Source organism: Oncorhynchus masou, chromosome 27 (assembly GCF_036934945.1).
Source record: "Oncorhynchus masou masou isolate Uvic2021 chromosome 27, UVic_Omas_1.1, whole genome shotgun sequence".
Taxonomy (NCBI): Eukaryota; Metazoa; Chordata; class Actinopteri; order Salmoniformes; family Salmonidae; genus Oncorhynchus; species Oncorhynchus masou.
In genome coordinates, this window is record NC_088238.1 from 46061240 (window position 1) to 46077389 (window position 16150).

The 16150-nt window shown below is 42.6% G+C and overlaps 1 protein-coding gene across 1 annotated transcript in view; it reads left to right on the forward strand.

Moving 5' to 3' along the window:
* zpax4 (zona pellucida protein AX 4) overlaps positions 1-16150 on the forward strand; it is a 29066-nt gene that overhangs the window by 4405 nt on the left and 8511 nt on the right. The window contains exons 2-16 of the mRNA XM_064939132.1: positions 1342-1431; positions 1665-1792; positions 1997-2140; positions 2253-2324; positions 2422-2598; positions 2806-2902; positions 3083-3306; positions 3484-3637; positions 3725-3933; positions 4088-4205; positions 4349-4554; positions 4653-4770; positions 4873-5039; positions 5693-5775; positions 5924-6037. Of these exons, the coding sequence (XP_064795204.1) occupies positions 1342-1431; positions 1665-1792; positions 1997-2140; positions 2253-2324; positions 2422-2598; positions 2806-2902; positions 3083-3306; positions 3484-3637; positions 3725-3933; positions 4088-4205; positions 4349-4554; positions 4653-4770; positions 4873-5039; positions 5693-5775; positions 5924-6037 (2101 nt within the window). The remainder of the gene's footprint in view (positions 1-1341; positions 1432-1664; positions 1793-1996; positions 2141-2252; positions 2325-2421; positions 2599-2805; positions 2903-3082; positions 3307-3483; positions 3638-3724; positions 3934-4087; positions 4206-4348; positions 4555-4652; positions 4771-4872; positions 5040-5692; positions 5776-5923; positions 6038-16150) is intronic.

A 16150-nucleotide genomic window follows, 5' to 3' on the forward strand; every position in this document is an offset into this window, starting at 1 on the left:
CTTCATGCCAACTAGAGTTTGATGTGGCTACAGTTCGCATTGGATTGTGGGTCATATCAACCCCGCAAGTGACCAAAGTTGTTCACTCGCTCCCTCAAGCTAAATCAAAGGCCGAGGCAGGCAACGTAAGTGAATTTGACCTCCACTTAAGATGACAATCAAACTGCATCCGGTTTCGACAGAGACTCCCCCGAGGGAAAGTGGCTAGCGCAAGAGCTGAGGGGGTAAAAATGATGTATTTGTACTGGAGCCTCTGTGTGACTGTGAGAGCAAAATCTTGCATAAATGCACATGTCAATGAGCGCATTCGAGAGGATCACTTTTGTCAAGTCTGTGACCATCGTTGGTCACTGCCTTTCAAAGTGTGTTGCATTCTGGAAATAACAATGGTGTGATCAAAGGTCATGAAGTTTTGACTGCAGTTGACTACAAGTTCCTGTAGTTGCTCTTCACCAACTTCATTCTGCAGCCATCGCCTGCATTGTTGGAGGCTTTATTGTCAACCAATCATTAGGGTGTTTTTGATGGACCCACGTGAACGTGACCAAAGACATGACTGAAACAGGAACCAATTTGTTGTGATTTATGTGTAGAGTAGATATATACAAATACATGTGATATTTGAGGCTCTCTCACTAATTTATTGTAAAATGTGTACAATTCACAGGTCAACAAAGTGATTCCCCAAAGTCAAGGATTTATCTGTACCAAGAACATGAAATGATATGTATAAATATAAATGACAGACTATGGAGATGGAAAACATGTCCTAAGAAGGGGGAATGAGAGGAGATGAGGAGAGGAATCCACATTAGACTATTGAGATGCACCCTTAGGCTCTGGTAAACTGCCCAACCATGTGACCCAATTATAAAATTAATTACCTGCACATTAACTCCAGAAAGCTTGTAATTGGTCAAGCAAAGCACCACTCCTATATACAAGTGCCAGGTAGAGAATGTGCCACTCATCAACTGCCAGCATATGGTTTATGTTAGCTTGCAGGTGGAGTTTACTAGCGGTTCCTGGCTAGGGTTAGACACTTCTACGGAGCAATGGCTTTTGGGTGTTGGTTGGGGTAAGTTTGGTGGTGGGCTTAAATGTTTTGAATAATTGTTTTGATGCTGGCACACTTTATTGACCTGTGCTAATTGTTTTTCTTACAGAGTATTTGTACTCCTGTCTGTATGGCCTAGTGTAAGATGTTCTGACTTTCCAAGAGGTAAGAAACTTAAATTGGGTCAGATGAGCCTATTATACAAGCTATAGAACACTGGTATGAATTGTTGGTCAGAATCATATAGCTTCCACCCTTCAGATTCTCATCTTGTGTCTATATAGGGGCCATTGAGACTGCGTGTAGGGATCGATACCTGTTGGTAACAACCCAACTCTCATTCGCTGGGAACGAACCTCGCTTTGAAGCGGTTGGTAAGTAGGCTTTTAATCTTAATTCTGATGCAAAATGGGCCTGAAACCAGGTTTGGTCAGCTTATGAACTTGGCCTCTTAACATGTCTTGGCCAGGGTTTGGTAGCTGGTGCTGACAGCACGACTGCAGTATATTGCAGTCTCTCACTGTGCTGTTGGACCACTTAGGAAGAAATACAATTTAAACTTAATGACATATTCAAATTACTTGATCCGATCCTTTTCCCCATCTAGATGCTGATGGTGTTCACCCCATCACTAAGCAGTATGGGTCAGAGTGTGGCTACATGTTCAGTATCCTCCCTCTGCCTGGCCATGCTGAACTCAGAGCCTCCTACTTCTCCTGCCACACTGACAACCAGGTTCATATATTTTCTGTGCTTTGGGGTCTTTTCAAAGCCACAACCCATGGGTACACTGGTTAAATCAACATTTCAATTACATTGAACCAATGTGGAGTAGCCATTGAGTTGATATCTGTGCCCATGGGAAGTGCTTTAAAATTATATTTTCTAGTTAAATTACTACCAGCTATCTCAGTTGAAGGTCTTGTTTTTGTATCTTAGGACGATGAGGTGTTCACTTTTCGCTTTAACCTCATCACAATTGATGCGACTGGAGTGGAAACCACCTACTCTGTGAATGCAACCTGCTCCCTCCCTCTACCCTGGTCCCCCAGAGAAGTCAGCTGTGAGGAGAACTATATGGAGGTACTAATACATGGCTCTAGACTGTGCCTCCAGGGTTGTATTTGTGCTGATGCCGGCCTAGACTATCCTTAACCTTTTTTATAGGAGTATGGTCTGTTATATTCCCCTGTAGGTGTCGGTGAGGGGTGAAGTGTCTGGTCTACCTGGTACAGAAGCAGATGCCTGGACTGCTGCCCTTGCTCAAGTAAGCTAAAGGCTATTTGGCAAATTCTCAATTTGATGAGCTCCACCAGTTTGTCCCCAATAACACTATGTATGCCCTGTCTCTTGTTCCTCATCAGGCCCACAGCTCTGCCATGTCGACCTGGCAGGTGATGTTCCAGCAGGAGGGGCAGCAGCTGACTCTCATGTCCCCTTCAGAGGCTCGGGAGCTGGGCTACGTGTTCTACCTCACCCAGGGGAGGCTAGTGTTCCGTTCACCCTACACGCCAGGTTCTGTCATGGGGTCTGTCACCATGGTGAGGATTTAAATTGATGCAGTTATCTTGGGTATGTCTCAATGCTGGCACGAGGCTTTCCCATCTCAAATTACACTAAACGCCTTGATGGGTAGGATCTCTTAAAATTTAACTTGTTTAGGCTGGAATACTGGATTTACTTACATAGCTCTTCAGTTGTCTTCATACTGTATTGTTGGCAGGTACCAAATCATTATCTAATTCCAGGTGAATGGTACGTTGGTTGAGGTGGTCTATCTGATACTAGTCTCCAGGCAGAGATGGATGGTCATCATGGTGAACTTGGTGGTTGCTTGCAGCACTGGTAAGTTTCAGTGACCTATCAGCCCTGACCATTCAAGGTTCAAAGGGGTAGATGGGCTAAACAATTGTGATTGCTCAATCTAGTGACTATGTTCATCTGCACCTGATCACTGCACTGATTGATCACTAAACCAGGAAGTGTTCATCAGTCTTAACCTTCCTATGTATAACCTATTTCCAGATGAAGGAATGTATGATGGGGCGGGGCTGGTCTGGCAGACCCCCACTCTGCTGTCCCCGCTGTTCTCTGGCCTCTCTGGGTTGGAGAGCAGCAAGATCTCAATGGGGGTGGATGGGCAGCTCCTGGATGAGCCCATCACAGCAGAGCGAGGCTACAGCCTGGACATCAGTGACACCACTGTCCAGATCAGCATCCCCTTCAACGCTGCCGGAGGATACAGAAAAGTCAGTAGCATACTAGGCCGGCATCTGACCATTCACATGGAGACTCTTACCTTTTATTCTGATCCAGAGAAGCTGCAATTGGCTTCAGTCACCCATGTCCTCTGTACACCTTGAATATTCTACTTTGTACCATATAACCTAATTGCAGATGCTTCATAATGGTTTCAATTCTTCCAGAGCTTGGTGATGGACAACATGTACCATGAGTTCTATGTGGTCCGTCTCTACTATGAACAAATCTTCATGGATGACAGTGGTGTGGAGACCAGACTCCGCCTCCACAGGCCCATGAACACACCCCTTCTGATCCAGCACCTCTCCATCATTAACCGTAGGAGTTCTACTAGCCAATCCGAAGTGGGTCTTCAGCTCCATGGTCATGATTGCTAATGACCCTGTTGTCCTTCTCCCACCACAGAAACAGTCCTTGAGGATCGTGTGTTTACTGTTTACCTGGGGAACATCCACTACGATGTTGACCTGGTGGCGGTGAAGCTCAATGGTCACAACTTCACCATACTAGAGGCGAATAAAAGTGGCCTTGTCATAACCATGGTCCCTCAGCCCAATAGTAACCTTCATGCCTACATTCTCAGGGTGCCATTTGATGCTGCTGTTCACAAGCTGGTAATGATGCAATGATATTAGCTACTGTGGTCTCGGCTTTTCCTCAACATTGGAGAAGAGGGGGTTCCTGGCCTCAACTTTCTCCAATGGTTTTAAGAGGTGAATTGAAGGCTCTTGTACTGTTTCTTAATTGGTGTTGTGTTCCTGTCCATAGTACCCTACAGAGGGGCTTCTCGAATACTCGTTGGACATCAACTACACATTGGTCATCCTGCCTCAGGCGGAGCCGTACTTCTACCTGGCCTCAGTCGTGGCTCAGTTCAATGATGTCTGTAAGTTGACTTCAACCTTCAACTATAAGACCTGGGCTGCACGATAATATGATGACGCAGCCCAGTAACCAACCACTATACACTTCCCCATGTTTACCCCTAACGTCATGTCACTATTGACTAAACTATTTGTTTCTTCTCAGTCCCTCCAGTCTTCAAAGGCGTCTGCAACGAGAAAAGCATCCGTTTCCAGATGGACCATAAGCCATTTGACTACCTGTGGGAGGTGGGTGTTGGCCCTTACATTCTGACCACAAATCTGGCAGCCAAGCGGGGCTACATCATGCAGAATGACAGCAAGAGTCTGACCCTGGAAGTGCCCCTCTTCTCTGTTGGCTACACTTATAAGGTGAGATGCTCATTGGTCAAGTGCTTAAACTGACTTGTCGTTGGATAAAATAGGAGTTATAATTATTTAAAATGTACCTGCTCTTTTTTTCTTCCTAGGACATCAATTTGAAGCAGTTCCGTGGCACCTTTGAAATTCTCTCAAGAGCTCCGAAGACCTTGGCGGTCAAGAGTTCCTTGGCCAAAGCGTGTCTATTCCAGACTACTGAGGTCATAGGTAACTACTAGTTTGTCAGCTATTAACCTGCAGCGTCGCTTTCTTTTGCCTGGTGACTCTTTTATAGGATTGATCAGCACTAACAGGCCTTCCTTTCTCCAGTGTGTTCCACTGAAGGTGTGATGACAGTAGTGTCTGTGATTTTGGCCATCCCTGGATCTGAACCCATCAGATCCTCCCTCCTGGACTCTACCTGCAGGCCTCAAGAGATGGATGACACCAGGGTTCTCTTTAGCTTTAGACTTGACACCTGTGGAACCAGGGTCCAGGTATAGCACTGTCCAACCCATAGAATTAGTCATAAAGGCAATCGGGCTCCACGAGTGATCGGTATTTGAAATGGAAGTTCCAGCATTCTTCCATCTTAACCAACAACTAAAATCTTGCTAAATTGTGGTCTGCTGTGGGTTTTAGTTCTGGGGTTTCGGTTTGAGTCCTTACCAAGGGACTCTGCTGAAACCCCCTAATTTAACCTGGTAATTATTTCATTAAGCACCACCTTTGCACCATATCCTAATCTGGCCAAATAATTTGAACACAAGAATATCCTGAATGTGCAGAGACGGTCCAAGTGATTGTGCCTTAACTCAGTGTTCACAACTTTATTCTAGGGCCCCTGGTACTTAAAATATCATTTTTAAACTCAAGTGCTACACAGTTGCTTCAAAGCTTGCGGAGTTGATATTTGAATCTGTAATGCCAGGGCAAAGTATATACCCCAGGACTGAGTTTTGGGGAAACCCTGGTTTAACTCAGGAACTTTCAGCATACAGGCCAACTACTTAAATTAATATTAAGACTTAAACTGTCTTGATATCTCATGAGGGCTAACAAAAGAACAACTAAGTGTTTAGACATGGCTTTCAACAGGTTAATGGTTGAATGAATAAATTCAGGTTTGTTTTGACCTCTTGTGTTGCAGTTTGATTACCAGCACCTTACCTATGAAAATGAGATCACCGTTGAGCATACAAGTCAATCAGTGGAAGCACCAGTCTCAACCAGGTACACTGCCTTTGTGTACATGACTTCACTAATAATATACTGTCTCATTGGTTGAAACAAAGTACAATAAATATTAATCAGTCATTAACTCTCACTAAAGGCACTCGTGGCTTTAATGTATACTTATGTTCAATTGTTCTCTCGTAAGGGTGACTGTGCGGTGTGTCTATCCACTGAGTGGCCTTTACAAGCTGTTTGCGCATCGGCGGTTTGAAGCAGACTCGCCAGGATTTGGCACCATCTTGACTAGAGTCCCTGTAAAGTAAGTGTTAAATACTTGGTGTCATGTATCTAAAAAGTGGAGAAATTTACTCCTGACTCTGTCCACACTATTTCAGCCTACCCATTATACCTCCAAAACAGGAGTGACTCCTGGGAGAAACTGGCAAATTAATCTTTAGGCCCACACCAGTCACGCAACACAATTTTATGACGTACAATGACAACTAGTATGGTGTTACATTTCAAACTGAGCTAACTTTTTCTTCCTCTCTCTGTAGGAACTAATGAAGTGACAATGCTGCCAAGAGTATTGAGTTTAAATGTCTTAATAAATATAATCTTGCAAAGCTCTGTAGCTTGTCCTGATGTGGCTTCATTCAGTTTGGGGGTTATACCCCAAGTGAATTCTAATTGGGTAACACTTTAAAGCCCTGTTAACATTGGCACTTTGAAGTCAACCCAGGGTGGGTTAACTCAAATGTTATTTCCATTGCCTCCAGAAATTAGACTGCCATGATGCTACTGTAGGTTGACAATGTGGTGAGCTGGAGTCACTAATGTAGCTAGCAAGATGTTGACCTGAGTAATTTACCATGTTGTAACTTTACCCCAAATTCCTGCTATGTGGCATGACTGATCCATCTATTTAGCTTGCTAATGTTCACTAACTAAATGGTTAGTGTTGCTAGCTTAATTCCTTGCTTGCCATGGCATTCGCCACCTAGCAAACTAGAAAAAAATGATAGGCTCTGGCTCGTGTTCAATATGAACTAGCAGGAATTCACTTGCCATCTAACTGACTTGCTAGCATTCAAGGGCTGAAGGGTCTGTTTTGTATAGTGAAAACATTTGTAAGAAGGATGGATTTATGGTGGTAATTCCCCATGTATGACTACTGCTTGTCCATGCACTAGCTAAACTTTCAGTGTCTAGCAGTGATCAGCTTGGTTGTTGTGTAAAGTCACAGCCCTAAATCTAATCAAGCTGGCACCAGTTAACCTGGGCCAGTGCAGCCCAGTTTTCTTTAACCTAGGCAAGTCAGTTAAGAACATGATTTTCAATGAACGGCAGTTGTACCTTGTCAGCTCGGATTTGAACTTGCAACCTTTCGTTACTAGTCCAACACTTACCATTAGGCTACCCTGCCGCCCCTTGACCCAGCGTGAAGTTGAGCATTTTTTTTGAGCCAGCTATTTGACCCTTTAAGTGCCAGTGGAAACCGCCCCAAGTTATGACCAGGCTTTTCCTTTTATCGCTAGTCCCAACAGTTCTGTTTTTTAGGGTGTTTGTGGGCTTCAGCCATACAGTAGCCAGAACACCAAGGTTGTTATATTGTTGTCAAGTAAACTGAAATTGCACTAGTGGATGATAGTGGCTGGCAATGTGGGTAAGCCTAGCAGTGGACAGGGCCAATACTTCAAGGTGGCCTGAGTGTAGGATCACTGGAATGCTTGTGTCTGGACATCGGATCTGGCTGAGGCAAGGGTCATAAGTCTGCTGGGTGGATGAAGTGGACATGAATGCGGATTCCAGTGTGCGGACAGACGTTGGAGTTGTCTGATTCTTGGCGTTTCTCCCCTCCCTCCCACAGAGCAAATCAAACTTTATTTGTCACATACACATGGTTAGCAGATGTTAATGCGAGTGTAGCAATGCTTGTGCTTCAGGTTCCGACAATGCAGTAATAACCAAGTAATCGAACTAACATTCCAAAACTACTGTCCTATACACGTGTAAGGGGATAAAGAATATGTACATAAAGATATGAGTGATGGTACAGAGCAGCATAGGCAAGATACAGATGGTATTGAGTACAGTATATACATGAGATGAGTATGTAAACAAAGTGGTTTAAAGTGGCTAGTGATACATATATTACATAAAGATGCAGTAGATATAGAGTACAGTATATACGTATGAGATGAATAATGTAGGGTATGTAAACATATTAGGTAGCATTGTTTGAAGTGGCTAGTGATATATTTTACATAATTTTCCATCAATTCCCATTAAAGTGGCTGGAATTGAGTCAGTGTGTTGGCAACAGCCACTCAATGTTAGTGGTTGCTGTTTAATAGTCTGATGGCCTTGAGATAGAAGCTGTTTTTCAGTCTCTCGGTCCCAGCTTTGATGCACCTGTAATGACCTCGCCTTCTGGATGATAGCGGGGTGAACAGGCAGTGGCTCGGGTGGTTGTCCGTTATGATCTTTATGGCCTTCCTGTAACATCGGGTGGTGTAGGTGTCCTGGAGGGCAGGTAGTTTGCCCCCGGTGATGCGTTGTGCAGACCTCACTACCCTCTGGAGAGCCTTACGGTTGTGGGCGGAGCAGTTGCCGTACCAGGCGGTGACACAGGTGATTGTGCATCTGTAGAAGTTTGTGTGCTTTTGGTGACAAGCCGAATTTCTTCAGCCTCCTGAGGTTGAAGAGGCGCTGCTGCGCCTTCTTCACGATGCTGTCTGTGTGGGTGGACCAATTCAATTTGTCTGTGACGTGTATGCCGAGGAACTTAACTTACTACCCTCTCCACTACTGTTCCATCGATGTGGATAGGGGGGTGTTCCCTCTGCTGTTTCCTGAAGTCCACAATCATCTCCTTAGTTTTGTTGACGTTGAGTGTGAGGTTATTTTCCTGACACCACACTACGAGGGCCCTCACCTCCTCCCTGTAGGCCGCCGTGTCGTTGTTGGTAATCAAGCCTACCACTGTTGTGTCGCCCGCAAACTTGATGATTGAGTTGGAGGCGTGCGTTGCCGCGCAGTCGTGGGTGAACAGGGAGTACAGGAGAGGGCTCAGAACGCAGCCTTGTGGGGCCCCAGTGTTGAGGATCAGCGGGGTGGAGATGTGGTTGCCTACCCTCACCACCAGGGGGCGGCCCGTCAGGAAGTCCAATACCCAGTTTTACAGGGCGGGGTCGAGACCCAGGGTCTCGAGCTTGATGACGAGCTTGGAGGGTACTATGGTGTTAAATGCCGAGCTGAAGTCGATGAACAGCATTCTCACATAGGTATTCCTCTTGTCCAGATGGGTTAGGGCAGTGTGCAGTGTGGTTGAGATTGCGTCGTCTGTGGACCTATTTGGGCGGTAAGCAAATTGGAGTGGGTCTAGGGTGTCAGGTAGGGTGGAGGTGATATGGTCCTTGACTAGTCTCTCAAAGCACTTCATGATGACGGAAGTGAGTGCTAGGGGGCGGTAGTCGTTTAGCTCAGTTACCTTAGCTTTCTTGGGAACAGGAACAATGGTGGCCCTCTTGAAGCATGTGGGAACAGCAGACTGGTGAAGGGATTGATTATGTCCGTAAACACACCAGCCAGCTGGTCTGCGCATGCTCTGAGGGCGCGGCTGGGGATTCCGTCTGGGCCTGCGGCCTTGCGAGGGTTAACACGTTTAAATGTTTTACTCACCTCGGCTGCAGTGAAGGAGAGTCCACATGTTTCCGTTGCAGGCCGTGTCAGTGGCACTGTATTGTCCTCAAAGCGGGCAAAAAAGTTATTTAGTCTGCCTGGGAGCAAGACCTCCTGGTCCGTGACTGGGCTGGTTTTCTTTTTGTAATCCGTGATTGACTGTAGACCCTGCCACATACCTCTTTTGTCTGAGCCGTTGAATTGAGATTCTACTTTGTCTCTATCCTGACGCTTAGCTTGTTTGATTGCCTTGCGGAGGGAATAGCTGCACTGTTTGTATTCGGTAATGTTTCCGGTCACCTTGCCCTGATTAAAAGCAGTGGTTCGCGCTTTCAGTTTCACGCGAATGCTGCCATCAATCCACGGTTTCTGGTTTGGGAATGTTTTAATCGTGGCTATGGGAACGACATCTTCAAGGCACGTTCTAATGAACTCGCACACCGAATCAGCGTATTCGTCAATGTTGTTGTCTGACGCAATACGAAACATATCCCAGTCCACGTGATGGAAGCAGTCTTGAAGTGTGGAATCAGATTGGTCGGACCAGCGTTGGACAGACCAATGTTAGTGGGACATCAACAGTTTAAAATCTTTTTTTATTTTTTTTACGTTGGTTAAGAACAGTTTTATTTTTAATGATTGCCTAGGAACAGTGGGTTAACTGTGTTGTTCAGGGGCAGAACGACTTAAAAAAGGTTTTACCTTGTCAGCTCAGATTCAACCTTGCAACCACTAGGCTACCTGCCGCAGAACAAAGATGTTCTCTCCTACGGTTCTTCACAGACCCAGCTGGATCATCCCGAGTCATTACGCATAAGGTCCTTCAGCAAATCTAAACGTGATTCTGTTTTACAAACAAAAGCTCAAACAGGAAGTACCACTGATGCGCTCAATACGGAAGTGGTAGGACGACAAACGCGAGGCTACAAGATTTTCGCTAGCACAGATTGGGATATGTTTCGGGGTTCATCCAATATAAAATTATTAAACCAAATATGAGCAACACAATCATGACCTTAGGACGATATACATGACTCACAGGAGGTTGGTGGCACCTTTTTATTTGGAGAGGACTGGCTTGTGTTAATGGCTGGAGCAGAATGGTATCCAATACATGGTTTCCAGCTTGTTTGCTATTTCATTTGCTCTATTCCAGACATTAAGAGTCTTGTACTCAGCAGCCTCCTGTGATGACGATACACAGACATTGAGTTTACCACCAAGTCACAGGCTTCAATAAGTGCATAGACTGTCATCCCTACAGTGACTACGAATGTATCCAAAATAAACCATGAACTACAGACAATATCAGTGCTGGGTTAAAGGCGAATCTCCCGCTTACAAGGAATTTTTATTTTATTAAACTTATTTAACCAGGAAGGGCTCATTGAGATTTAAAATCTCTCTTTCAAGAGCGTCCTGGCCAAGATAGGTAGCACCAAGTCATTACAAAAATGACAGACAAACTACAAGTAATCTAGTAAAAACCATAGAATTCACAAGAGTATAACAAAAATCAAAAACAACAAATTAACATTGACCGGTCAGGGAATCAGTCTCAAGATCATTCATCAGTGATTTAAAAATACCAGTCGGGACAAGTTCTTCCAGTTTAAAAGTATTTTGTAAGGCGTTCCTAGATGATGGCGCAGAGTACATAAAAGCCCTTTTACCAAATTCAGTTCGGACATTTGGAACAGTTAGCAGGATAAAGTCCAGCGAATGAAGAGTACCCACATTTCTGTACAAATAAAACGGTAGTAAACCCAAAATGGCTTTATAAATAAAAGTCTACGAGTGACTAGAGAAGGCCAGCCAACCCTGGTCTACAAAGTGCAGTGGTGTGTAAGGATTTTGCAGTTTAAAATAAATCTCAAAGTGCAATGGTAAAGAGTGTCAATTGATCTCAAACACTGAGCAGAAGCATTCATATATAAAGTATCCCCAATAGTCTAGTAAAGGCATAAATGTAGCTGATACTAGCCGCCTCCTGGCTTCAAAAGAAAAACAGGCCTTATTCCTAAAATAAATTTACATTTTTTTGTAAGTTGTTGAATATGCAATTTAAAAGAGAGGCCGTCAACAATTAAAATTCCAAGATATTTGAGGTTACAACCTCCTTGCCCTGACAGGTAGTAATAGGTGAAAGGTTCAGAGGTCTATTTCTTGCTTTAAAAAACACCATTAGGTTAGTTTTGTCAGTATTGAGGAAAAGCTTCAATTGACACAATGTATGTTGAACAGTATAAAAAGCAGTTTGCATGTTCTGGAAAGGTTTTGTAAGAGACTAGGCATAACAGTAAATAGCAGTATCATCAGCATAAAAATGCATTTTGGACATTTTTGTCTAAATAATTTAAATAAATAGTGAATGAGAGGACCAAGTACAGAGCCTTGGGGCACACCATTAAAGACAGACAATTTAACAGACATAAGACCATCAAATTGAGTGCACTGAGTTCTATCAGGCGGATAGTTAGCAAACCATGCAACTGCATGCTCTGAAAGACCTACACTCGACAATCTCTGCCTTTAGTATAGCATGATCAACTGTATCAAAAGCCTTAGAGAGATGAATAAAAAGTGAGAGACAGTGCAGTTTTTTGTCAAAGGCTTCAGTGATATAATTTAAAACCTTCATGGCTGCTGTAATTGTGCTATGCTTCTTTCTGAAGCCTGATTGGTACATTGATAATATAGAGTTAATAAATAAAAACTCTTTTAGCTGTTCACTCACACGGGTTTCAAGTATTTTCACCAGGGGTGACAGCTTTGAGATTGGCCTATAATTATTTAAGTGTTGGATCTCCCCCTTTTAAAAGTTGTAGGACAATTGCTGATTTCCAGATTTTTGGAATTTCATTACATTCCAGGGTTAGATTGAACAGATATGTAAGTGGTTCAGCTATGAAATCAGCTGCCAGATTTAAAAAGCAGGGATCCAAAAGATCAGGACCTGCAGGCTTTCTCTGATCTAAGTATTTCAGGGCTTTATGTACCACCTGCACTGAGAATGGCAAAAAGCTAAACGTTTGACCAGCTCTCACTGGTTCATCCACACAGGGTTGTACAGAGACAGAGGCCACTGAATCAAACAGCCTACCAGATGATACAAAGTGTTCTTTGAAACAATTCAGCATTTCAGTTTTGTCATATACAGCAACAGAGTCCTTCTAAACACATGACGGTAATTCATTAATTAACATTACTGATACCAGACATAGACCTAATAGCCTTCCAAAACTTTCTAGGGTCATTCAGGTTATCAGTGGTAAAAGACATAAAATATTCAGACTTGGCCTTCCTGAGAAGAAAAGAACACTTGTTTCGTAAGTGCCTAAAAATAAGACAATCAGCATCAGAACATGATTTCCTTGCTTTAGCCCAGGCTAGATTACAGTTGTGAATAATACAAGACAGCTCAGAAGAAAACCATGGATTATCCCGCCTTTTAACCCTGAACCTGCGGAATGGGGCATGTTTGTTTACTATTTGGAAAAAAACATAATGAAAGAATATCCAGGCAGTTTCCACATCAGGGATAAGCTCAATCTTGCTCCAGTCAAAATAAAACAAATGATGGAAGAAAGCCTGCTCATGAAAACACTTCAAAATTCTCTTACGAATAAAACGTGGGTTTGTCTTAGGAACCTTCATATTTCTAACAGCAACAACAACACAATGGTCACTTAAATCATTACAAAAATCACCAACCGCAGAATATCTATGTGGAACATTTGTTAATATCAAATCAATCAGGGTAGATTTATCTGGGCATTTAAGATTTGGGCGAGTGGGTGAGTTAATCAACTGGGTAAGATTCATAGAATTACAAAACATTTTTAAACCATCAGACACCGGCTTTAACCAATGTCGTGGAAAATCGGATCAAATACAACGCATTACAGAACGTGTGAAATCAATTCGGCTTTAATACAAGAGTATAGCAAGCCGGGATGGTCCGCGGAACACGCTCCGCTTTCCAGAGCCCTGGCTCCAGTATTTATCCACATATTGTATATGAGCCCATCCCAAATGCAAATAAAGTTACATTCCAATCCGTGCATCCCGCTTGTTCAGCTCAATAACGCCCATACCTGCTTTCCGTCAGATTATAATGATGACAAGACCCTTGCTTAGCTAAAAACATTATTTTGTTTGTGTATTATCTAAGATCAGCAGACTATGTGTCTCCTCAGTTTCTAGTGTGTCAAACTATACTAAAAATACTATACATTCCTCTATTTTACAACCCTATGCTTTGGCTCAGCACTTAGCTAAAAGCATTATTTTTTTGTGTATTATCTAGGATCAGCAGACGATGTGTCTCCTCAGTTTCTAGCGTCTCTACGTCCTAAAAATATGCGAACTATGTATATTGGTCATCAGTCATTTGACTGACCCCCTCCTTTGTATATCCCTCTGGCCTTGGTATGTCCAGCTATTCTGTCACCTTATGCAGTTGTCTATGTGTTATATTTGCTCCCACAATCCCCCCTCTGGGGCTTCCTAGCCCCATAATAATACAAATATAACCATAGGATGGTGAATGAGAATACCTGTGATAGACAATAAAACATAAAAACAGAGTAAAATATATAAACCAACTGGACCAAACATCTCCAGTATTTCATAATACCAAATAGGAGTAAAAGATCCAATTAGAAACATTGAAAAAAAACAACTAGACCAAACATCTCTAGTATTCCATAAGAGTAAAAGATCTAGTTAAGTATAGAAACAATAAAAACAATACATTACATTTTGTTGAAGCATCAGCATGGAAATACATAGCCTTGCCTGAGGCTATCTCAGTTATGTGAAAAAGAAAGAAATTACCACAAAATAAAATTGACACAACATCATTCTAAATTTAAGCCGTCAACATGATCCTCCCTCTCAGACACCTCTCCAACAAACATGATACCAACCTCTGTTAGAAGACTAAGGACATGGTCCGTAAACCCTTGTAACCGGGACATCCCACTGTTACCTATATGTGTTTCGAAATTATCCTAATATGTAGAAGGCAAAACTAGCTTTTTCATTAAAAGAAATCAGATATTCATCGACATACCTATAAAAATATTCAACAAAACATACACTAACACAAGGCCATAAGCAAAAAATAGATATTAAAACCATACATAGTACCCCTGTATTTACTATGGAAAATACCCTTTTTGTAGATATGTATCAGTAGACCTTCTTATAAATTCAGAATGGCAGTGTATATATATATACATATACATATATATATATATATATATATATATATATATATATATATATATATATATACACACACACACACATATATATATATATATATATATATATATATATATATATATATATATATTAGGTAAATCATCCCTATGAAAACCATGGTAAGCGTAACCACCTCCAGGGACCACTCCATACAGGCAGTTTGGATTACCAAAGGGGCAGTCAAGGGGTCCACCAACCACATTGCATAACTGTCCATTCACATCAGTATAGTGGCCTGGACTACCCGGCACAGGATTAACTATCACCGGAGGGTCAGATCTACTCATTGACACCTGTTTAACCGTTGTCTGGACCACAAATGATTTTACCAAGGGTAAAACACAATACCCAGAACCAATAACCCCCCCCCCAGCATAATTGCCATCTTAGCAAACATAGCTCCCCATTTCCCCAATGCTAAATCCAACCAATCCCAAACATGAGAGTCAAACCCAGCATTTACCTTAACCTCTGCTCGTAAACCTTTAAGTTTAGTCATAGCGACAGCAAAGGATCCACTAGGCGCAGTGTTATTGGGAATAAAGGTGCAACAATCATCCCCAAACACAACACAAACACCACCCTTCTCTGCCAAAAGCCAATTGAGAGCCTGTCTATTTTGCCAAGACATTTTACTGGTAGCCTGTATCAACATTTCTACTAACCCCTGCAGTCTCTAATACCCAAATAGTATCACATTCTACAGTGTTGTTTCCTACATTAATCCTTTCGGTGTTGTGGCTGTAAAAACATTCATATTTACCTTTAATCACAGTGTTTCCATCTAACAAAGGCCCATTTAATTAAATTATGATGTTATAGACAGCACAATCCTTGTCACCCAACCCAGTGTCGTTCAACACAGTTCTGCCTCGAGTGCTCCCCTGAGCAATCATACATTCTATATCACACAAGGGAATAGAATACTTTGTCTTGGTACAATGAACATTTTTCCAAGTTACACAGTTTTTAAATGATGCTGGTTCAGGGACTATTATGAGATCCGACAAAGGTGATTTACTACACAATATACAAATTGTCCATTCTGTGTTTGTTCGCCGTATACTTCGCCCATTTGTACCACTCATCCGTCACTACTTCTTCTCGTGTGGTATCCTTGAATGGTTCAGATTCTGATATGTCTATGTCAATCATCTTCGCAATGTTCTTGTCTTGAGGTGAGTCATTAGAGTTTGTAAAAAAATATATTAAAAAAATCCAAATGTCAGTAAAGAACCCTCCTGGTTCTGATGCTTTCTAGCTACCACAGGCTCTTCCTGTTTAGGTATTGGCGTAAGACCAATTCTGAATGACTGAGGAGCTACCCCCTTCAGTCAATCTTGTTCTCGTTATTTCACCTTCAACTGGTTCAATCTGATTCATGGTGAGCACCCACTCTTCCCCACATTTGATTAATGTCAGGTCTCATCCTTTGGGGTCCCAAACAACTTCTCCCTTTGTTATATGATGCGTCCAT